Source organism: Herpailurus yagouaroundi, unplaced genomic scaffold (assembly GCF_014898765.1).
Source record: "Herpailurus yagouaroundi ecotype Mexico unplaced genomic scaffold, PumYag 100, whole genome shotgun sequence".
In the NCBI taxonomy this organism is placed as follows: domain Eukaryota; kingdom Metazoa; phylum Chordata; class Mammalia; order Carnivora; family Felidae; genus Herpailurus; species Herpailurus yagouaroundi.
In genome coordinates, this window is record NW_024412391.1 from 4461619 (window position 1) to 4485291 (window position 23673).

The 23673-nt window shown below is 40.3% G+C and overlaps 1 protein-coding gene across 2 annotated transcripts in view; it reads left to right on the forward strand.

Annotated features, from left to right (window-relative positions):
• TPK1 (thiamin pyrophosphokinase 1) overlaps nt 1-23673 on the forward strand; it is a 272025-nt gene that overhangs the window by 112399 nt on the left and 135953 nt on the right. For both annotated transcript variants that reach the window (XM_040471690.1, XM_040471691.1), the window contains exon 4: nt 22983-23129. In XM_040471690.1, coding sequence (XP_040327624.1) covers nt 22983-23129 — 147 coding nt within the window. The remainder of the gene's footprint in view (nt 1-22982; nt 23130-23673) is intronic.

Consider the following 23673-nt stretch of genomic DNA (forward strand, 5'->3'; position numbering starts at 1 on the left):
TGTACCATATTAGAACTTTATAGGATTTGAATTAGGGTCTGTCCTTAGGCTAAAGGAGTTTACTACGCAGAACATATGATTAATTTTTAAAAATTTCCCTAAATCGGGGCGCCTGGGTGGCTCAGTTGGTTGAGCGGCCGACTTCGGCTCAGGCCATGATCTCGCGGTCCGTGAGTTCGAGCCCCGTGTCAGGCTCTGTACTGACAGCTCGGAGCCTGGAGCCTGTTTCAGATTCTGTGTCTCCCTCTCTCTCTGACTCTCCCCCGTTCATGCTCTGTCTCTCTCTGTCTCAAAAATAAATAAACATTAAAAAAAAATTAAAAACAATAAAATAAAAAAAATTTCCCTAAATCACCTGATCTATTTATTTATTTACCTATTTTAAACCTGCTCACCCTCACCTTTTATTTTTTTGCAAAAGGCTTCATCGATACATGTGACTTTTTAATGCTTTGCTTTTATGTAACCACATTGTTTATCTGGAACTGAGTCATGAATAATACATTATCAGGATGCCATCTGATATGACTGGATCTTCAGGGAGCACATGTTTCTTCTGATGCCGTGATGCATACTTGAGATTCAAACCTTTGAATTCAGTAAAAAACATCAAAATCTATTGCTCTGACTTTGTAAAAATGTAAGGTGTGTGTGGTTCAGGATGAAGCACAAATACATCCAGATTGTAAGGCCCCAAGAATAACAGACCTCCTAAAATAGAGGAGTATTATATGACAACAGAATCTGTTATTTCAGTCTCTGATATTTTGCACACGGGTTTAACATTAGACACAATTTGGGCAGATAAGTTGTCATTAATTTCACACTGTCGATTGTGTACTCACTGTGTTTGGTAAAATTTTAATACATTTTAGCTTCCTTATGCCATGTCATTTTCAATCAGTTTTTCAATCAAATGATGCAGTATGCTGAATAAGGACTGTATGAATGAGAGCAAGTGCCCAACCTTTATACATGCACACAAATATTAACGACTGCAAGTTAAATAAGGACTGTGGGATTATGACCTATTGTATTAAGTTTTTTTTTTTTTAATTTTTTTTCAACGTTTATTCATTTTTGGGACAGAGAGAGACAGAGCACGAACGGGCAAGGGGCAGAGAGAGAGGGAGACACAGAATTGGAAACAGGCTCCAGGCTCTGAGCCATCAGCCCAGAGCCCGACGCGGGGCTCGAACTCACGGACCGCGAGATCGTGACCTGGCTGAAGTCGGACACTTAACCGACTGCGCCACCCAGGCACCCCAAGTTTTTTTTTTAATTCTTGTAATAGCCTGAGCAAATATTAAATTGTGATTTGTATGTATTAGAATAGTTTTTATGTGATTATTTCTGAATTGTAGTTCTCAACTATTGAGATTCGGTAAGGGATATTAGTCTTTCTACTTAATTCCTGCGTGGTATTTCTCAGATAGATACCTTATGTTTAGACATCTTCAAGTATTATGAGTTTTAGAATATTTATTTGTATCCATTAATTTTCTTTTTTTATTATAATTTATTGTCAAATTAGTTTCCATACAATACCCAGTGGTCATCCCAACAAGTGCCCTCCTCAGTGCCCATCACCCACTTTCCCCTCTCCCCCTTCCCCCATTGACCCTCAGTTTGCTCTCAGTATCCAAGAGTCTCCTATGGTTTGCCTCCCTTCCTCTCTGTAACTTTTTATTTTTTTCCTTTCCCCTCCCCCATGGTCTTCTGTTAAGTTTCTCAGGATCCACATTGGAGGAAAACATATGGTATCTGTCTTTCTCTGACTGACATATTTTACTTAGCATGATACCCTCCAGTTCCATCCATGTTGCTGCAAATGTCATGATTTCATTCTTTCTCATTGCCACGTAGTAGTCCATTGTATATATAGACCACATCTTTATCCATTCATCAGTTGATGGACATTTAGGCTCTTTCCATAATTTTGGCTGTTGTTGAAAGTGCTGCTATAAACACTGGGGTACAAGTGCCCCTATGCATCAGCACTCCTGTTTCCCTTGGATAAATTCCTAGCAGTGCTATTGCTGTATCCACTGATTTTCATTGTTGGGTTATTTGTGCATTACTGTTTGTAATGGACTGATGACTTTTTTGTCTGTTTATACAAATGCCTGTTGGTCCTCACTTAAGACTGTATCTTATTGGAGTAATTACTCATCACTCTCCTAAGCTCTGACTCCTAGGATTGTAGGAGGAACCACGATAGTGTTCTGAGCGTTAACTTCCAAGGGACTCTGGTGTCTCCAGTATAGTCTACTCCAGTAAGCCAGTATCTTCGGCAAGATTCCAGTCTCCTCTAAAGCAGAATTTAATAAATGTGTTGTGTGTGTTAACATGTATTCTGGAAGGGAATAAAAAGTTTACAGTAGAGACACTTGGCAGATACCAACTCAGTCAAGTAATCAGAATCAACAATGTCAGTGGTAATTCCTGTTGATAGCCCAGGCCCGTCTATCTAACATACAGGGTGACAAGGGTACTTGGGAAGTTCTTCCCTAAGACCCTTAATCCCGGGTTAATCTTTGAAAAGAAGTCAGAGAAAGTCACATTGAATATCATTCTACACAATACCTGACCGATATTTTCAAGGTCTTGAAAAACAAGGGAAGATTGAAAAACTGTCACAGTCAAGAGGAGATGAAGGAGACATGGAAACGAAATGCAATGTGACATTCTCATTGGTCCCTGAAATGGAGCAAAGGTGTTAGTGGAAAACTAGGAAAATGTGAATGAAATCTGAAAGTGAGTTCCTAGTAGTATATTGGTGTCCATATACCAGGTGGAACAGGTACACCATAGTTACAGAAGACGTTAATATTCAGGGACTGAGTGAAGGGTATAATCCCTGTACTGTCTTTGCAACTTTTTACTAAATCTAAAATTATTCCAAACTAAGGAGTTCACTTGGGGGGGAAAAAAAAGATGTTCACTGTTTGACATATGCTCTAACTATAGGGTGGTGTCATCTTTTTGTGACATGGCTCAGTGAGGTAGAATTAAAAAGCACGTACTTCACAAATCCAAATACCTTTCTATGACGTCTTTCACCTTTCAAGTGGTTCCTCAAAAAGTTTCAAAATAGCCACAAAAGTTTCTCTGTCGCGTATTTTGGCAACTGTTTAATGGGAAAACTATGCCTGATTGAAAGTCTTAGTTGGAAACTTGAAGATCGTTAAGCTATGGCAACAGCCCAGGTCCTCAACCACCACATCAAAGGGTGGTGCTAGTTGATCAAATAGAACTGGGATTTGATAGAATTTTATCGCGATTGGCTCCAGAAGTAACCCTCATTCCTGCCCTGCCTCCTTACCTGTCAGAGTCCTGTGGTCTCCATCAACGCCTCCATTTTCACCTGGCTCTTCTTAGGGCCATACTCTGCCACACCTGCCTTTTACTTGTATCTTTTTTCCCTGGGCTTCAGTGATCACTCCTGTGCCATTAACTCCTCAATTTATACCTCTCAGCCAAAACTCCAAAGCCTTTTTCTAACTGCTGAGAGGAAGGCCAGAAGAATTTCATTTCAGTGTCTAAGACAAAATCCATCACTTTTCTCTCAGAATCCCATTTTCTCTTTCTTCTCTATCTCATTCACTGGTACCAGCATCCATTCGCCTGGCAGAAACCTGAGAGTATCCTTATATTTCACTCTACCGTCCCTGACCCGTTGGTCACAGCTCCTTTAATTCATAGGTACGTCTTGTGCCCGTTTGTTCTTTCCAGTCTTGCTGCTACTCGGTTAGTTCAGACTTTCATCATTTCTCCTTTGGGTTATTTTATTAGCATCTGTTTGACCTCATTCCCTCTAGTCTCTTATTAAAACTCCTATCTTAGATGTTAAATGCATATCTGCTTGAGATCTTTTATGTCTCCCAGTTATTTGCTCAATAAATATTTGTTCGAGGAATAAATAGATTTCCAGTAACATTAATGCAGATTCCCAAGGACATCATAGCAAACCTTAACTCAGTCCTTCTTTGAAGGGATTTTCTTAATAGTATTCTGGATATCCTACTAATTCTCCTGCAACATATGTTGAGATGATTTATCATCCTTGTGTCTACCATTGTAATAGGAAATATGTTTATTACTAAAATTATTAGTCTTGTATTGTCGTTTTTTTGTTTGCTTCAAGTTTTTATTTAAATTCTGGTTAGTTAGCATATAGTATAACGTTAGTTTCAGGAATAGAATTTAGCGATTCCTCACTTATGTGTAACACCCACTGCTCATTGCCACAATTAATACCCTCCTTAATACCCATCACCCATTTAGCCCAATCCCCACCACCCACCTCCCTTCCAGCAACCCTCTGTTTTTTTCTCTATGGTTAAGAGTCTCTTACGGTGTGCCTCCCTCTCTTTTTTATTCTTCCTTCCCCTATGTTCATCTGTTTTGTTTCTTAAATTCCACATATGAGTGAAATCCTATGGTAATTGTCTTTCTCTGACTCATTTATTTAACTTAGCATAATACACTCCATCTAGCCCTATCCATGTCATTACAAATGGCAAGGTTTAATTTTTTTGATTGCTGAGCAATACTTCATTGTGTGTGTTATATCTATATATGACCTCTTTATCCATTCGTCAGTCGATGGGCATTTGGGCTCTTTCCATAGTTGGGCTATTGACAGCGCTGCTACAGACATCAGGGTGCATATATCCCCTCGAATCAGTGTTTTTCTATCCTTTAGGTAAATACCCAGTGCAATTGCTGGTGGTAGGGTAATTCTATTTTTAACTTTTTCAGGAACCTCCATACTGTTTTGCAGCATCGCTGCACCAGCTTGCATTCCCACCAACAATGCAAAAGAGATCCTCTTTCTCCGCATCCTTGCCAACATCCGTTGTGGCCTGGGTTGTTAATTTTAGCCATTCTGACTGGTGTGAGGTGGTCCCTCAGTGTGGTTTTGATTTGTATTTATTTCCCTGATGATGAGTGATGAGCGTCTTTTCATGTGTTTTTATTTTTTAACGTTTACTCATTTTTGAAAGACAGAGAGAGACAGAGTGCAAACGGGGCAGGGCTAGAGAGGGAGACACAGAATCTGAAACAGGCTCCAGGCTCTGAGCTGTCAGCCCAGAGCCCGACACGGGGCTTGAACCCAAGGGCCGCGAGATCATGACCTGAGCCGAAGTTGGCCGCTTAACCTAGTGAGCCAGCCAGGTGCCCCCTTTTCATGTGTTTTTTAGCCATCTGGATGTCTTCTTTGGAAAAATGTCTGTTCATATCTTCTGCCCATTTCTTCACTGGATTATTTGTGTTTTAGGTGTTGAGCTTGATGAGTTCTTTCTGTATTTTCGATAACCCATTATCAGATATGTCATTTGCAAATATCTTCTCCCATTTTGCAGGCTGCCTTTTAGTTTTTTTCACTGTTTCCTTCCCTATGCAGAAGCTTTTTATCTCAACGAAGTCCCAATAGTTCATGTTTGCTTTTGTTTCCCTTGTCTCTGGAGATATGTCTAGTAAGAAGTTGCTTTGGCTAGGGTCACAGAGGTCGCTGCCTGTTTGCTCCTCTAGGATTTTGATGGTTTCCTGTCTCCCATTTAGGTCTCTTATCCATTTTGCGCTTATTTTTGTGTTTGGTAAGAAAGTGGTTCAGTTTCACTCTTCATGTTGCTGTCCAGTTTTCCCAACACCATGCAATGCATTGCAATTTAGACATTTGGCGTTCAAATGCTTGGAATAGGGCTGGCACTCTGCATAGTGATAGAAAGCTTTTTAGTTTTTGAGCCTCGGTTTTCTCATCTGCAAAGTGAGAATAACAGCTTACCCGTATCAGCAAGTTATGGGGCAGAGCACCTCATTGCCTGCTACATAGAAAATGTTTAATAAAAATATAGCAACAGTAGTATTAATAGCCATGCATTGTTTTATACCTTAGTTCTTGTGATCTGCAATGTATTTTATATAATGTACTTATATATAATTACTTTACAAAAACATTTTGCGCATATCATAAAAGAGAAATATATTGTGATCTTTTGATTTTATGATAAATTTCAAAGACTGACATTTTAGAATTAGACCCTGTTTTTAGAAATCTCTTGAACTAGTTACAGTTTATTGCCCACATTCATGCGCTTACCAGTAGCATTGGTTCTTTTGGACATATTCTGAGTTCACAAGAATTATCTTACTCTCAGAAACTTGAAGGAAACGGAGGACTCCTTATGTGTTGAAATGTTTCTCAGGGGATGTCTTCACCAGCCCTCATTCCCAGGGAACTGGTGAGAATGGGGTGTGTGTGTTCGGTAATGGAACCCAGCACAACCCCGCCAACCACCGTTTGTAGCTTGCCTTGGTGCAGAGAGAAAACAGGAATGATTGGACTTCTCTAGTCCCGCAGTAACCACTGTGTGCCTTACGCTCGCTGACGGATGGTTCAGAATTTTAGGGGCTGGTGAAGACCTCCCCTTAGACTTGCAAGGGCAGACCTCCTCCCTTCAGATACACTGTGGAAGCTACTGAGGGTCTCCTTCCTCGCTTAGCGAACTCCTGTACAGAGTGCCTGTTGTGGTTGTTATGCTTAGTTGGGCACCTAAGTTCAAGGCCCCAACCCTCCAGTCTCATAGGGGAGACAGATGTGCATGTAACCATAGAATAACTCAGACTATAGTGAATGCTGTAACTTGCCTCTACAGAAAAGAGTCGGCTTTTTTTTTTTTTTAGTTAATTGTTTACGTGGAACTCTCGCCCTTTAACTTTGCATTTGACAAAATGGGATAATATAATTAGTTTTCTGATGATATTGCAGCTCATATCGATGAGGCCTTCCATAAAAATTCTTAAAAATTTTTTTAGCATTTATTTATTTTTGAGAGAGAGAAAAGAGAGAGAGAAAGCGAGCGAGTGCAAGCGCATGGGCGGGGGAGGGGCAGAGAGAGAGAGGGAGACACAGAATCCGAAGCAGGCTCCAGGCTCTGAGCTGTCAGTGCAGAGCCGGATGTGGGGCTGGGACCCATGAACCGCGAGATCACGACCTGAGCTGAAGTCGGACGCTTAACCCACTGAGCCCCCCCAGGTGCCCCCATAGCCTCCCTTTTAAAATAAACACCCCCACCCCAACCCCACCTCCTCTTTGATCTCTTGGCTCAGCAATCCTTGTCCCCCTGTCTGCTCAATCTTCCTCACACATTTGTCACCTGCGTATTTAGGATATTTGTTTCTATTACACCTTCACTCATGGAAATGCAAGCTTCATGTGGGCAGGTAACTGTGCATGTTTATTCCCTGTTAACATTCCTAGCACCTCCAGTAATACCTGACCCATCGTGAACACAACATAAATATTTACCGAACGAATGAATGTGCACATATACGGAAGGATCCTTTTTTAGCAAGCCCTTTTTATCAAATGTTGGTAAATGTTATTAAGTAATCTACTTTAACAAGGCTTATTCCCCTGCTCCAGCTCTTGTCCCATTATAATTGAAGATTTTTTGGCATTGGCAGCACATGGAGCTATTTTTTGATCCTATATGCCTTTGGTTTTTCTCTTCATTTTATGGGGTAGAGGAGGAGATATGTGTTGTGTGTAATTAAAAATGGTACACGAAATGCCTTCTTTACATTTTTTTAATCGGCGTTTTGTAACTTCTGAGACCTGCTTCTTTTTCCAAGTTGTAAGTTGCTTGGAAAAGTTGAGACCTGAAAAATGAAAATACATAGAGATTGTCTCATAAGCCATTACCAATGTGAACTTGACAAGAATAAATCTTGCCCGCCTCCTTGAAGTAATACTGAAAGCAATACCATTCAATTCCAGCGTCTGCTGTATAGCTGAGGCAATGTAAGACTTCTGTGACGACTTTCTCTACCTTCTTGACTGTGCCTGTCTACCTCAAAGCAATGTTATAAACTTAAACTAGTAATTGTTATGAATTTCTAAAAAGTAACACATGTCCGCATACAGACATATTCTGCTATACTTAAGTATGTCTACACAAAACACCTCTTGTTTTTCAATATATAAGCAGAATCGCTCTCTTTGTCAAGTGCCAAAGTAACTGCTTATACATTCAGGTTCTGGAACAAATGCACAAGCTAAGTATCAGATGAGGAATCAAGAAGAAGGAAAGTGTTCTGGGCATCGAGTGAACTAGCTGGCTGTTTCCTAGATCATTTCAGAGAAACCTTCAAAAGAGAAATTCACATCTCTGTTTTTCCTTCTTCTTAGAGACCAGCAATCTTTTTTATAGTGCTGTGTAACAAGAGAAAATAGATACACCCGGTGCTTTGAAGTGACTCGGGAGATGTTGCTACGGATATAAAAAGCTTACTGCCTTAGCAGCTCTGGCAGCCTCATCCATCCCTGCCACAGGAGAAGCATGCTTTTATAGGCCCCGGGACAAGGGTTAAGTTTATCTGCTTACCAGGAATCTCAGTTGGGTGACTCACTTGCCAGATAAAATTTCTTATTAATTCAGAGAATTGCAGATACGGTTGGTGTGATACTCCTCTGCAGAAGGCATGCTGACCTCACGTGGAAAGGACGATTTTATTTTGAATTACTGCATCGAGAAGATGCAGAAAGCACAGAAAGTGGAGGAAGAAACTATCTTGAGGACGTCTGTAGGAAAAATGCACATAGAATGGAATATCCTGCAGATGCTTAGTAGATTCTAAAATCTCCCCTTATTCTGCAGATCCCTTAGCAAGACCTACGTGGCTGTACTCACATCTATGATTGTGATTGTCCACAATAATAATTATAGCTGCATTTATAAGAAATGATTTGTATGTAGTTTAAGTCATGACTGACAACTAAATTAAAAAAAAAGAAAGTTACTGCTTATCCCGGGGATGTGCATATCAGATCAGTATGTTTTCAGTGGTAGTTAATTAAGTCATCAGGAGAAGAGAAACACATCCATAGGAAATACGTTCTTCTTTGTGTTAAACAACAAGGATAGGTATCTCAGAAAGTTTCATTTAAGTCAGAGGGGAAGATGGAATTTATATAATATTCACTTTCCATTCTTCTCTTAGTCACTAGAGGTAGAAAATGCCATTCCGTCTCCATGACCATCGCTTTCCCAGTTGCACTTAGCATACCATGGTCAAGTTGATGGTCCAGGACAGCAAGTGGTGTGCTAAAATCCTGACGGCTGGAGGAGAAGGGAGGGGATTACAGCTCCTTTCCTGGGTCCGTGATGTACCTTCGCCTCTTAACATCTATGTGAATATATGTAATCTCCAGTATGAGCAGCTGGGGCTAGATACTTGGGAACACATTAAGAAATAGGAAGATCTGAATTCAGAGTACACCGATTACATTTTAATTCTGTTTCCTCATCCATTCCTACTAGAGATTTTAGATGGTTATAAATAGACCCTAAGTATTCTTGATTTTTTATTTTTGTTTATTTTTTAAATGTCTGTTTATTTTTGAGAGAGACAGAGACAGAGCACAAGTGGGGAAGAAGCAGAGAGAGAGGGAGACAGAACTGAAGCAGGTCCCAGGCTCCAAGCTATCAGCACGGAGCTCCACACGGGGCTCAAACTCATGAACTGCGAGATCATGATCTGAGCCGAAGTCGGATGCTTAACTGACTGAGCCACCCAGGCGCCCCAGTATTCTGATTTTTTTAAACCATTCATACAAATACAGGAAATTATTTCAGAAAGAGGACATTACTATTGAACAAATTTTGATCCTAGATGGCTCTCCATTTGTATGGATGCTCATGGATATGGAATACATTTAGCAAAATTGTCAACAGAAGCATTGCTTATAATAGTAAGGTGAACCTGAGGACGATGAGGTGATCAGCTATTTTGCGTACATGTATTAGGTAAAGCACGCTTACCCACTTTACAAAAAAATAAGCTTTAAGTAATTAATGTCACTGCAGTAAGAGTTTTAACATTCTCATTTGGCATTATAAAATGGTCGAATGCATATCTAGAAACCAGAGTGTTAATGACCAAGTGCAAAATTTGCAATCAAAATGTTCTCTATTCTCCCAGAAGGTGGAAAGGGAATAATTAACATAAACTATTTATACTGCTCCAGATTGCAAAACCTAAGGATTGCACTACAGCAAGTCTGATAGCCACCTATTAAAACTGGTCAGTAAAAAATGAAGAGAGTTTTATATGGCTCAACTTTGGGAAAATAATACACTCAAAGTACTGCAAATAGCTAAATCTAATCCATCCAGACATGGAAACCAAGGGTTTCATTTATCACTTTGGACAAGAATATGCAGCGAAGATTTCTTTTATCGCCAGTGCAAAGCAAGAAATATCGTTGGGTAAAAAAGAATCCTGATGATGCAAAAGAAGATAATTGCTATTAAGAAATGATTGCCAGTGCAGAAATACTCATCTTCTAAGAACAAAGCATTTCTTTTTTTTTTTAATTTTTTTTAAGTGTTTATTCATTTTTGAGACACAGAGAGAGACCGAGCCTGAGCAAGGGAAGGGCAGAGAGAGAGGGAGACACAGCATCTGAAGCAGGTTCCAGGCTCTGAGCTGTCAGCACAGAGCCCGACGCGGGGCTCGAACTCACTGACCACGAGATAATAACCTGAGCTGAAGTCAGACGCTTAACTGACTGAGCCACCCAGGTGCCCCAAGAACAAAGCATTTCTGACCAAAGTCAGTCTGTTTGCAAAAAGGTTTGGACAATTATCTGTCTCTTCTCACCTTTCTCAGTAGGTGGAAATAAGTGCAGGACGTAGGTACAAGTTCACGTCCGAGTTTCCACAGAGTGGGAAGGATGACAGTTCAGTGCTCTTTCAAATATCCATCTTCAGTAGGGAAACATGTATGTTAGAGAATTCTTAGCCCAAGTGAAAAGTATCTGATCCATTTCAAATAGGATGCTCAAGAATGCAGAAGGGAATTTTTTATTCATTGACCAAGCAATCATTTAGCTTCTTTGGACAAAATTGATAATATGCAAATTGTAATAGCCTTTCAAAGTCTACTTGCAAATAGCTGATTGTTTCTGAATATGATATAAATGATATTTTGATTTTTTTATTTTACACTAAACATCAACTATGTTGAAGATACTATGTGCGGTATTTTGGCTATTCTAAACCACAAGAAATTCATTTTTCCATTTCTCGGGACCCCATAACTCAAAAGGAATACCTTTGAATACATTTTCCCGAGAAAAATCTTCATATCCTGACAGTGTGAGAGGTTTGGAGACCATGATTACCTCCATTGGATTTATAATACCCATGTACTTATTTATACAAACTGTGACTTTCTATAATTATACTTGTGAATATATTCCTGACTCTTCAAAGAATTTAATTTTCAGCAGAGATAATAGAATAAAATCATGTAAAATATCCATCAGTGTGTTTGTTTATTCCATCCAGCTCTCCTTGGCGCTTACTTCCTGATACAGAGAAATGTGAACACATACAAATTAGCTCTTGCCATCCCTTGGTGTATTTACTTGGGAAGGAAAAATAACACGTTTCCACATTTTTGTCTATATCACAGTGTTGTTTTGTTTGTATGAAAAAGATGCCTCGTCCCCAGGGATCTCCCTGATATGGCTTAAGCCTGTAGTCCAATTAATCAAGGAAATATTAGTACTCAGTACGGATCTGTAAGGGAAGACAGAACTATTACTAAAACCAGGCTTGAAATGTTTGAACTACAAAAATTCTAAGCTTTGTCTAGGGCCAGCCAAAAATGCATTGCATCATTCTGGGAATGAACTCACTCATTGTCCTATACTCTCTCATGAGCAGCGTACCTGAAATTAAAGTGCTTCACGCATTCTTAATGGCAGTCTGAGTGTAAACAAAAAAAATTCACACCGCGTGTACAGTAAGAGCTCTAAGGATGAGAACTGTTCACAGAAATCATCAGATTACATTTACAGTTACAAAGATGGCTTGTGATCAACATGGAGAATCTTTAGTCTCTAGATACGGAATCTGAATTTTGATCCATGGGTAATGGTAATCCATTAAAAACTTTTGAACGGAAAGCCATGAGATAATTTAGAAAAATAGAGTAGTGGTTGTGTGCAAGCTGAATTAAAGGACAGAGATGACAGTGACAGTAATAATAGAACCAATTAAAGGATGCTTTGAACAATAACTCTTTAGTCATTTTCCCCATCAAGAATTTGAGAAAGGAATAGGGGCCATAAAAATAGACAAGGTGTGTACTGGATAATGATTTGGAATTGTTTGCCAAAGAGTTACAGCTTAAAAACTGTAACCATTTGGCTAACCAAAGTCTGTTCTATATATCCAGCCCTTCTATTAAGTATTACAGGTTGAAAAATGCAAACTAAATGAGGTGTAGTTTCTAACTCTAATACTGTGCAGCCTTCAGAATAGTTATTTTAGTTAAGCAGATTATCCTGATATGTTGTCAGTGATGCTGTAATTGAAGTCTGATGGGACCCACGAGGAGCCTGTTGGGAGTGAACCTTCTCTAGTGTCCACTGTCCTTGGGCAAGACAGATAAGGGGCTAGCCAGAGTGAGGGGAGGGTTCCATTCTGAGTGTTGAAGGTTAAGGGTGAAACTCCTAGGTTTGGGATGTCAAAGGGTAGACAACAGTGCAAGTACTAATCACACACACAAGCCAACAGAGAACGAACTAGTAGGGGAGGAGACCGCGCGTGTACACACACACACACACACACACACACACACACACACACACACACACACCCTTCCCCTTCCCCTTCCCCTTCCCCTTCCCGGGATGGATCAATCTCTCCTGGGCGCCTCCATTGCTCACTTACAGCCAGTGTGTCCAAGAGCTCCACCAGCAAGAGTTCCTTCCAGTCTGCACGAGATGTTGGAGTCCCCTGTGCTGAGCTCTCCAGCAAGGCATAGGTCGCCATGGTCAATGAGTGTGTGCACTGCCAGGGTTTTTACGCTGAAACTTGTAGCAGGGGATTGTGGGTTATAGCTCAGGAGTCTTATTATGTGCATCCTTCTCACTGCCTCCGTAGTTTTTCCCTCAAATGCAGACAAGCTTGGATACACTGATCGATTTTCAGTGATATAAATCTGTTTTTTTCCTCCCTTTTTAAAAAACTTTTCTCTAAAATGACATGTTCAAAAACAAGTTTTTTATAAACATGTTGATGACATTTCCTTTTTTTAATACATTTTTTAAGTTTATTTATTTATTTTGAGAGAGAGATTGTGTGTGTGTGAGCAGGAGAGGGGCAGAGAGAGAGAGAGAGAGAGAGAGAGAGAGAGAGAGAATCCCAAGCAGGCTTCACACTGTCAGTGCAGAGCCTGATGTGGGACTTGAACCCACAAACTGTGAGATCACTACCTGAGCCGAAATCAAGAGCTGGACACTTAACCGGCTGAGCCACCCAGGTGCCTGATTTTTATGACATTTCTTAATAAGAGCATATTCGCAATTTGACAAAATTGGAAACGATACTCTGTTCAAACAAATTCTTTTTTTTTTTTTTTTTTAGAAAGTGGAAGTAGGCATCCTTTAAAAAGTGCTTACACGAATCACACACTTTACCCTGAATTTTCTTAGACCTCTCATCTGTGAACGGAAAACTCATGGTCTCATTGGAAGCGACATTATTTCTTTCTGACTCCAACAAGCTTACATTAAACCATGACTCAGTGAGCCTTGTTGAAATTTAAATGGGATCCCTGTAGTAGTAGTTTCATGAGCCTCCATTCAGCTAAGTATATTCTATGTTTGTGAGTACAGTATCTCCGTATACCATAAGATCTGTGGTCTTTAATTTCCTTGGTGTCTCACTGTACTTTTTATCGATCACTGGAGTTATTTTATAGGCCAATGAAAACATTTTCGCATTGATGATTTTTTGGGTCACTTTATTGCTTTCGCTCCATCTTTATCCGACTTTTTCCTTCATGGCCTGTGTTGGATTTTCCATCTTTAAAGTATCAGACAATTGGACCAAAGAATCTCATCATTCTATTCAAGCCTAACTGTAGTACAGTACAGATCTTTGAAAGGGAACAGAAGCTTAATATTCACGTCTATGTTTTTTGAGTCCCTAGTGTATACTTTTGTTAAGTTGGCTATGCTAATGTTAGTTGTAATTCTCAAACAGTAGGGTAAACACGTCTTGGTTTACAAGACGTGGTCTTGGTTTACAAGACGTGGTCTTGGTTTATGAGTGTATTCTTGGTGTAATTACTTATATTGTCCCCTTTTTGCTTTCAACAGTGTCTCAGTTTGTGTGTTAAATTGTAAGGACACCCTGTATATCAGGGAGAGCCGTAAAGAAATTGTCCATTTGTGCAACTCTAGAATTCAATTTATGAAAAGTGAATGTAATTAAAATATGCTGACAGCCACTGTCTCTGCTATGGACTTCATGTGTGCTGTATCTAAGATTTTTTGAGGACAAATGGATAAAACATAGTGTTTATTTACTGAAAGGGTTTTAAAGTTATAAAAGGAAAATGATGTTGCTTTTCCTTTTAGTTCTTCTCTGCCTCTCAACCAGTCTTGTCATGATTCTATTAAGGCAAATCACACAAAGCTAAGGTGTTCATTCATTTTCTTTTTTTTTTTTTTTTTAAGTTTTTTTTTTTCAACGTTTATTTATTTTTGGGACAGAGAGAGACAGAGCATGAACGGGGGAGGGGCAGAGAGAGAGGGAGACACAGAATCGGAAACAGGCTCCAGGCTCTGAGCCATCAGCCCAGAGCCTGACGCGGGGCTTGAACTCACGGACCGCGAGATCGTGACCTGGCTGAAGTCGGACGCTTAACCGACTGCGCCACCCAGGCGCCCCTGTTCATTCATTTTCTAAACAAAATAGATACAGTTATGATTTAACCAGTTATGGTGGAAGCCAGAGAACCTTATGTGGGCTGTTGGAAGTGAAAGGAATCTTGAAAAATATGTTCCACGAATCTGGTCTATCCCTTTATCTTTATAGATGAGCCACTACATCACAAGGAGGTTTCGTAAGTTGTATGTGGTTTCCTGGCTTTTAAAAGAATATACCACACTATGGTCAGATCTCCAATATAGTAGTCCAGGGTTTCACAGTTCCTTTTGCTAGACATGATTGCATATGAAAGGCCAAAGGCAACCCTATTTCACACCACTCTCCCTTGCTAATAAGACTGTGACAGCGCTTGTTTAGAATTACAGCTATTGGATCCTTGGTACATCACAACCAGTAGAAAACATGTCAGCCTCTGGGACTGGCCGCCATTAGTTAGAGAATAGGAGGCATATTCAAAACTAAATGTCTGGCTCTAGACTCTGTATGCCCTGCCTGCTAGTGCCCTCTGAAATTCATGGTCTGTCCTCACTAAAATCTCCTATATTCGCTATGTCTTTATAACTAACTCCAACACAAACTGGGCTTTTCCCCGAGGACCGCAATTCTCCGCAGCCACAGCAGTGCTTTTGTTTGGTTTCTTCCACTACTTTTTCTAGAATGGGCTCTGGAAGTAGCGGTAGCTGTCCTCCCTGCTTTTTGCTGTTTTTAGATTTGTGCTGTCCAAAACCCTAACCACTAGTCACTTGAGTACTTGAAACGTAGCTGATTCAAATTGACATGTGTTATTAGTGTGAAATACATTCAGGATTTTGGAGACCAAGTATAGGAAAAAAAAGGAAAATATTTTGTTATTTTTACCAGCTTTACTGAGATATAACTGACATATAATAATGTATAAGTTTAAGGTGTACAGCATGATTTTGACACACACATGTAGTACAAAATGATTAGCATAGTAGAGTTGCCTAACACCTCCATCACCCCACATAATTACCTCTCACTGTGTTTTGAGTTTTTCATATGGTGAGAACATTTAAGGCTTATTCTCTTCACAGCTCTCAAGTATATAGTACAATATTGGTAACTTCAGTCACCATGCGGTACAGTAGCTCCCCAGAGCTTACTCATCTGATAACTGGAAGTTTGTGCCCTGTGACCAACATCTTTCATTCCCCTGCCACCAGTCCCTGGCAACCATCACTGTACTCTCTGTTTCTAGGAGTTTGACTTTTTTTAGATTCCACATATGAATGAGATCGTGTAGTATTTGTCTTTCTGAGTCTGACTTACTTCATTTAACATAATGCTTTCACGGTCCACCCGTGTAATTCTTACTGGTAGGATTTCCTTTTTTCTGTGGCTGAATAATGCTCCATTCCGTGTGTGTGTGTGTGTGTGTGTGTGTGTGTGTGTGTGTGTGTGTGTGTCTTTATTCATTCATTGGATACTTAGTTGTTTCTTTACCTCAGCAATTGTGAAAAATGCTGCAATGAACATAGGAATGCAGATACCTCTTCAAGATCCTGATTTCATTCTTTTTAGATGTATAATGAGAACTAATTTACATTTCTCTGATGATTAGTGATGTTTGGCATCTTTTCATGTACCTGTTGGCCGTGTGTATGTCTTTAGAATATGGCTAGTCAGCTCCTCTGCCCATTTTTTAATCAGGTTTTTTGGGGTTTTTTTTTGTTATTGAGTTACGAGTTCCTTACATATTTTGGATCTTAATTTCTCATCAGATAAGATGAATTGCAAATATTTTCTTCTTTATGTTGCCTTTTCCTCTTGTGGATTGTTTATTTTGCTCTGCAGAAGCTTTTTAGTTTGATGTAGCCCCACTTATTTTTGCTTTTTTTGCTTGGGCTTTTAGTGTCCTATCTAAAAAACAGTTGACAAGAGCAACATCAAGGGTCTTTTTTCCTATGTTTTCTTCTAGGGATTTTATAGTTTCAAGTCTTACGTTTAACTCTTCACTTTATTTTGAGTTAATTTTTGTGAGAGGTATAAGATAGGGGTTCAATTTTATTCTCCTGCATTGATCAGTTTTCCTAACACAGTGTTTTTTTTTAATGTTTTGTTTATTTTTGAGAGAGCAGGGGAGGGGCAGAGAGAGAGGGACAGAAGATCTGAAGCGGGCTCTGGGCTGACAGCAGTGAGCCTGATACGGGGCTTGGACTCACAAACGGCGAGATCATGACCTGAGCCGAAGGTGGACACTCAGTTGACTGAGCTACCCAAGTGCCCCCTCAGTGTTTTTAACACAGATTTCATTTTATAATGATATTTTAGATATATTGCATTAAAATCTTTTAAAATTAATTTTACCTCATTTTTTAAAAAACTCTTAAAAATGTAGCTGTGAGAGCATTTACAGCTGCCCGTGTGTCTCCCCTTATATCCACGTTGGACAGTGCTTGTTGTATTCCATTCCTCTTTTGCCCTAAAAACTCTAGTTCTCAACCTCATGGCATCAGATTTTATCACCCTCATTACTCACTGCTGTGGTCCTTGTTGTGGCAGAGCTGGTCATTTCCCTTCATGTCTTGATCAAGTTAACATCTAGGTCACCAATATTTTTTCCGACAATATTGTCTCAATTCATGGTAAATTCTGTATATACTTGAATGAACCTTCTAGTACACAGACCTCTTGTTTCCTTAAATGTATCCCATCTGACTATCTTATTTATTTTTTTTAACTATGACAATACCTACACTTTGTTGATACCAAATTTTTATAAACCCTCCCTCATCTCTATTTTGTCCCTTCGACTACCTTTCTTGTTCCCGGACTCCAGCAATTCTTCGACTCCACCAGCACTCTGATCCATTCATTGGTCATGCTCTTTTACTCTCCTTCCATCCTGTTTCAGTCCTCCATGTATTCAAAAAATATTTACTGGACACCTCTTACGTGCCATGCTTCATTCTGAGTGGCAGAGATAGAAAATCTCTGCCGTCATGTTGCTTTTAGTCCTCTTGGTGTGACAAATAATAGGACAGGCTAAATTAGTAAGATATTTACCATGGTATTGGATAATAAGAGCTGCCAAGGAGAAAATGTAAGTCAGGAAATGGGGATACGGACCGCTGGCATGGGGGTGGGGAATTTTGAAAGGATAGCTAGCGAAGAAAGTAAATGAGTTAGCCGAGTGAGTATCTGGGGCTAATGCATTCTAGGAAAAAAAAAAAAAAGTACAAATGCAAAGTCCTTGGAGTAATAGCGACTCTGGTGTACTCCAGAAACAGGAGAGAAGTAGGCTGGAGAAGAGAGGAAGAAGGGAAGAGAAGTAGAGGGTAAGATCAGAGAGACAGCTGGATCTCAGATAGGGCAGGGCTTTATAGATCCGAATGGAAAATACTGTAAAACCATTGGAGGATTTTGTGCAGAAGAATGTGATAACCTGACGTTGGAGGCTTGTAGTATTTCGAGGGCCGTCTGATGCTGGCTTACCCCCTCTGATGATTTTGGTGGCTTGAGCCATACTTGTGATGAGGTTGTAAGCGTTGAGAAGAGGAGAAATTCTGGATACATACTGACTTTGGGAATACATGGATCATGTCATTCCTCTGCGCAAAATAGCTCCCCCTTTATGCCAGTAAGCATCAGGGGCTTAAGAATGTCTTAACGAGTCTCTGCGAATCTGACACTTACGTTTTACTCTGATTTCTCCTAATTTCTCATTTAATTTTAGCAGCTAGCCCTCTGATAGTCTTTGAAAATGCCTGGGGCCACGTTGCTGCTTCATGGCCTTAGTAAAGCCTGCTGTCTGGAGAATCCTGCCCCAGGTATCCATGCACACGGCCACCTCCCTCTTCTCTTTTGGGTCTTTGTGCTACTCTTACCACTTGTGCAACACAGTCTGCTCCAGCTCCTACTTAAAGACGAAGCATCCTCCCAACCTGTCATTTTTGGTCTCCTTTCTCCTGCTCTGTTATTCTCCAGTTTTAGCACTTACCACCATTTCACATCCTAACTAATAGACAGACTATGTATGTCAGTCAATTGTATATTATCCTCCACCTGAATGTGAACTCCATGAAGGCAGGGGTTTTTGTCTCCTTTCCTGATAATGTCCTGAATGTTTATTATGGTACCTAACACGTGGTAGATGATGAGTAAATATTACCAGAAGTAGTAGCAAATACGAAATAAGTTAACTCTTTTCAAAAGCCGAGGACTATTTGAACACTTGCTAAGTAGGAAAGTACTATTTTATAGGAGTTAGATGATGTTAACTTAGCCTCATTAGCTTTTTGCCTCTCTGGTTATTTATTCAGTTTTTCCCAAAGCCTTTATATGCTTAAGGGAAGCTCAGTAATTACTTGTTGTCTACTCTGTTGCAAACTCTGCGGCTGGCATCTGGGATACATGAGCCTCCTCTAGGAGAAGAGCTACTGCAGTATATCAACAGTTATAATCAAGTGCACTGGGTGTGTTGTAAAGGATAATTACGTTACTGAAGTCTGGAGTGTTGATGATCCATCTGATCCAGACGCAGAGAAGCATGTGGAATTGAAAGGTTATTATACTTACAGGCCCTGGAGAGGAAGGGGCGTGCCATGCAGGGGACCACACGGGAGGAGTGCCAAGTGAGCAGGCTCAATCAAACAGGTCCAGGAGCCGGAGGATAGAGCGAGGGCCCATGGGAAGTGGCTGACTAGGGGGTCAGGGTTGGGTACACAAGCAAAAGAGTGAGTCAGTTTCATTGGTGTGTTCGAAAGTCACTATGTCACCATCACGGGAGGGCAAGCAGGGGGAACTTGTGACAGGGACCAGCCTTTGTCACTCTGTGCACCTGGTTGCTGGGGCCAGGTCTCACAGCCTGTCTAGTAAGAAGGTGGAGACCTCAGGAAATCAAAAGTTTTAAAAATTTACAATACACTGGGTGATACTAGAAATAAACACACAAGGCTTTGGATCCACAGAGAAAAGGCACCCTGGCAGTCTGTAAACAGTCCATTTCAGATTGAATGCTTTCCCAGTGGCATTGTAGTCCTAAAGACAGAAGCCTGGCCTCTTAAAACCTAGGTAAGCGTGCAGGGCTGGTGTCTGTCTCCCTCCTATCTCTGTGAATATCAGATGCCCTACTTACAGTCAGAGCCAGAACCCTCCCCCACCCAGCCTGCAGCCTGCATTGAACCTCTAATGTTTTTAATCAGTCTTGCTAAATACTTCCTGTAGGGGGAATGAGTAGTGATGAGAAGTAATCTTGCGGCTTCTTTATTCTGAAAAATTCAATCACTGATCTACAGATACTGCTTATTCATCATGATACCCCAGTGTAGAAGATGGGGATTAAATTTCAGCCTTAAAGGTTGTGGGATCCCTGAAGGCTTAGAGTATGGTAATGAAAAATTGAGAACCTAAAAAAGGGATTCCAGAATCTGCATAGTGAATAAACTCTCACCAGGCCTTGCTTCTGATGTGAATTTAGGATTATGTGCATAGGAATATGCCATGTGCTTTTCACTGGAGCCTTCGTGCTTTGTCTATATTTCACATGTAACTCCTTTTCATGTCTTTTTCTTCAGTTTCAAACAAATTCTCTTTAGTTTCTTGAGGTCATATGTGATTTCTGGGCCTTTCTTCACTGGTCTTACTAAGTATGTAAGTACTAGGAAGGCCTCCTGGTTACAATTAGAAGCCATTGACCTGACTCGATACTCTAAACAGAAGCTGTCTCCTTGGCAGGTCTATGCCTGCTTGCTTACCAGTGACCCCCTGCCTCTGAAGGTGAGCGCGTGTCCCTATCTTTGCCTTTGTATTCAGAGTAATGCATGTTTCCCAGGATCCATGGTCTTCCTGGACCCCAACTCTAATTCTTTGAGTTCTTGAAAGATCTCCAAAACTAGTTATTAGGTCCTACACACGGGTGGTACGCTTGTCTTAAAATATGCTGACTTGAGCATGAAGCCACCTGATCTAAAGTAAAAATTCCCGTTCTTCCCACACTCCGGTAAAGTCAGAAATAGAAAATTCATTTCAAATGTCTTGGCTCTTGTATGTAATTTCCTTTTGTGCTTTTGTGGGACCGCATTCTGATTTACATGTTCTCACAGTATGGCAGTGAATCTGTTTCTTTCTTACGTGGATGTGTCCTTTCTTACAGTGTCTCCACTTACTTATTCATCAAACACTTTGCTGTCTTGTGTTAGGCATTGTTACCCGGGCTGTCACGTTGGAACCAGAGGACACAGCCTTTGGCTTCGTGGACTTTAGACCACTTATTGTTCCTCTAAGAACCATAGAGATCATATTGGTGCTTGGTTAACATACTATTCTTTTAAAATCATGGTGTCTTGGGGCACCTGGGTGGCCCAGTTGGTTGAGTGTCCAACTCTTGATTTTGCCTCGGGTCGTGATCTCAGGTTCGTGAGTTCGAGCCCCACTTCTGGCTCTGCACTGACCGCGCAGAATCTGCTTGGGGAGTTTTCTCTCTGTGTGTCTCTCTCCCCCTTCTCTCACTCATATGTGCTCTTTCTCAAAGTAAATCAATTTTAAAATAAACAAAGAAAAATAAAATCATGGCGTCCCTCTGACGAAATGTTATTTAAGCCTTTTTCTCATGAACTATTGTAAAAACCTGAAAACCAATACTCCCAATATTTTTAATTAAAAAAATTTTTTTAAATGTTTATTTGTTTTTGAGAATGAGAGAGACAGAGCACAAGCAGGGGAGGGGCAGAGAGAGAGGGAAACACAGAATCCAAAGCAGGCTCCATACTCCGAGCTGTCAGCACAGAACCCAACTCAGGGCTCAAACCCACGAACTGTGAGATCATGACCCAAGCTGAAGTCAGACGCTTAAATTGACTGAGCCATCCCAGTGCCCCCCAATACTCCCTATTTTTCAACGATTTCTGTTTTATTCCAGATAGAGTGATTATTATAGTCAGTTTTTATTGCTTGTAAGGTTTTCTTACAATATTTTAAGTTCGTTAATACTTCCTCTTCCATGATGAATATACCAACTTTGACTATGTTGATGCATTATAAGGTTAGGATGATCGCAAGAAGGCAAGTAGGGTCAAGGGAAGAGACAGTGCCTCCAGCTCTGTTCTCCGGGAGCCTTTTGGTACCTGCACTGTGCAGGAGAAGGTTACTCCACCCCTCTCATTCCTTGCAGCCCGTTTTCACCTTTAGTCTTACGTAGAAGGAAAGCGGCACGGTAAGTTTATATACAAATATCCTGGAAATCTATTTTCAACAAAAGGGGACCATTTAAATGAATTACACTTTAGTTACAGGAAATGCTATCTTGAAAACGTTAAGTGAAAAAATAACATCAAACTACAGGTAACAATCACAAAAGTGTTAATATAACTGTAATAATACCAAAAATGATAAAGGCAATAGAAGAGTAGCTAATATTTTTGTTTATTTTTAAAGTTTGTTCATTTGTTTGTTTGTTTGTTTGTTTGTTTGTTTGTTTTTGTGAGAAAGAAGAGCCGAGCAGAGCGATAGTCCCAAGCAGGCTCTGCACCGACCTGAGGCTCAATCCCACAAACCGTGAGATTCTGACCTGAGCCGAAATCAAGAGTAGGACACTCAACAGACTGAGCCACCCGGGTACCCCAGTAGCTAATATTTTTTAAGCAATCGCTATGTCACGAACAGGTTCTAGATGCTTTACACTTAATTCTTTTAATTACTTCATCAAACCCCACAGCAACCTTATCAGGTGCCAGACACCATCCAACTTTTCCACGTGACCGTAAAAATGAAGTACTGAGAGTGTAGGCAACATTGCTAGGTTCAGTGAAAAGATGATACCCATCCTCAAGACACTTGGATTCTAATGGTGTGACAAACCTGTGAAACAGGCGTGGTGTCTGTCACGAGCCGTGTGTTACCAGGGAAGACGCCACAGGTTCACGATGGGATTCCACCAATTGTGAAACCAGAGAAGATTCCACATGGAAGAAACACGTGAACAGAGTTGTAAAGAAAGGACTGCCTAGTTTTTCGGGTGAACAGGCAGATGGGAAAAAGCTAAAAAGAGTTGGTCTCAAAATGGGACCACCACCCACCAATTATGTGACTATACACAAGCAGCTTTAATCCTTCATCTGAACAACAGAAATGATATCTACTATTTCTTTATGGCTTATCAAGTAAAATAGAGTTGATTGAGAGCTCTTTTTAGTTTCTAGATATTATTCAGTTATTGAAAACTCTTTAAATATGTGACTCTCCCTTTTGCTTCGCCTTGCTTAGGTAGATGTAATTGTGACCTTGGGAGGTCTCGGTGGGCGTTTTGACCAGATCATGGCATCTGTGAGCACCCTGTTCCAAGTTACTTGCATCACTCCTGTGCCGATTATAATAATCCAAGAGGAATCTCTCATCTACCTGCTCCAACCAGTAAGTGAAGAATAAGTATAATGTCAGCACATTGCTTCCATAAAACTTCTAACATTTGAGTAGACTAGAATGAAACATGAGCCTAGCGTGTGTCTTTGAATTTGACACCTGAGGGAAGTTGACCATGTTTGCTTCATTTTATCATGTCCCGAAAAAAAAATCGCATAACTTTTAATTAAATTGACTAAGAATTAAATTTAGCCCTTTTACATTTTGAGCAGCTGAATGTGAATGCCACTTGAGAAACATCTCAACAGAGGAAGCCCAAAGCTTGGCAAATATTTCAAACGGAATTCTCATATATTTTCAGTGCTGTCGTTATAACTGGAAACTGGATTTGATTTTGTTAAGCACTAAAAAAAAAAATTTTTAGCTTTTACTCTTCATAAATTGCCTGCTTATTAATTTCACTGCTTCAGAATACATTTCTAATGATCAATGTCATTCACTTCCCCTGATGAATATCATGGAAATTTTCTATCGATCCAGTGCTGAGAACAGAATCCTTATTAAATAAACCAGTTTTAGGGGCGCCTGGGTGGCG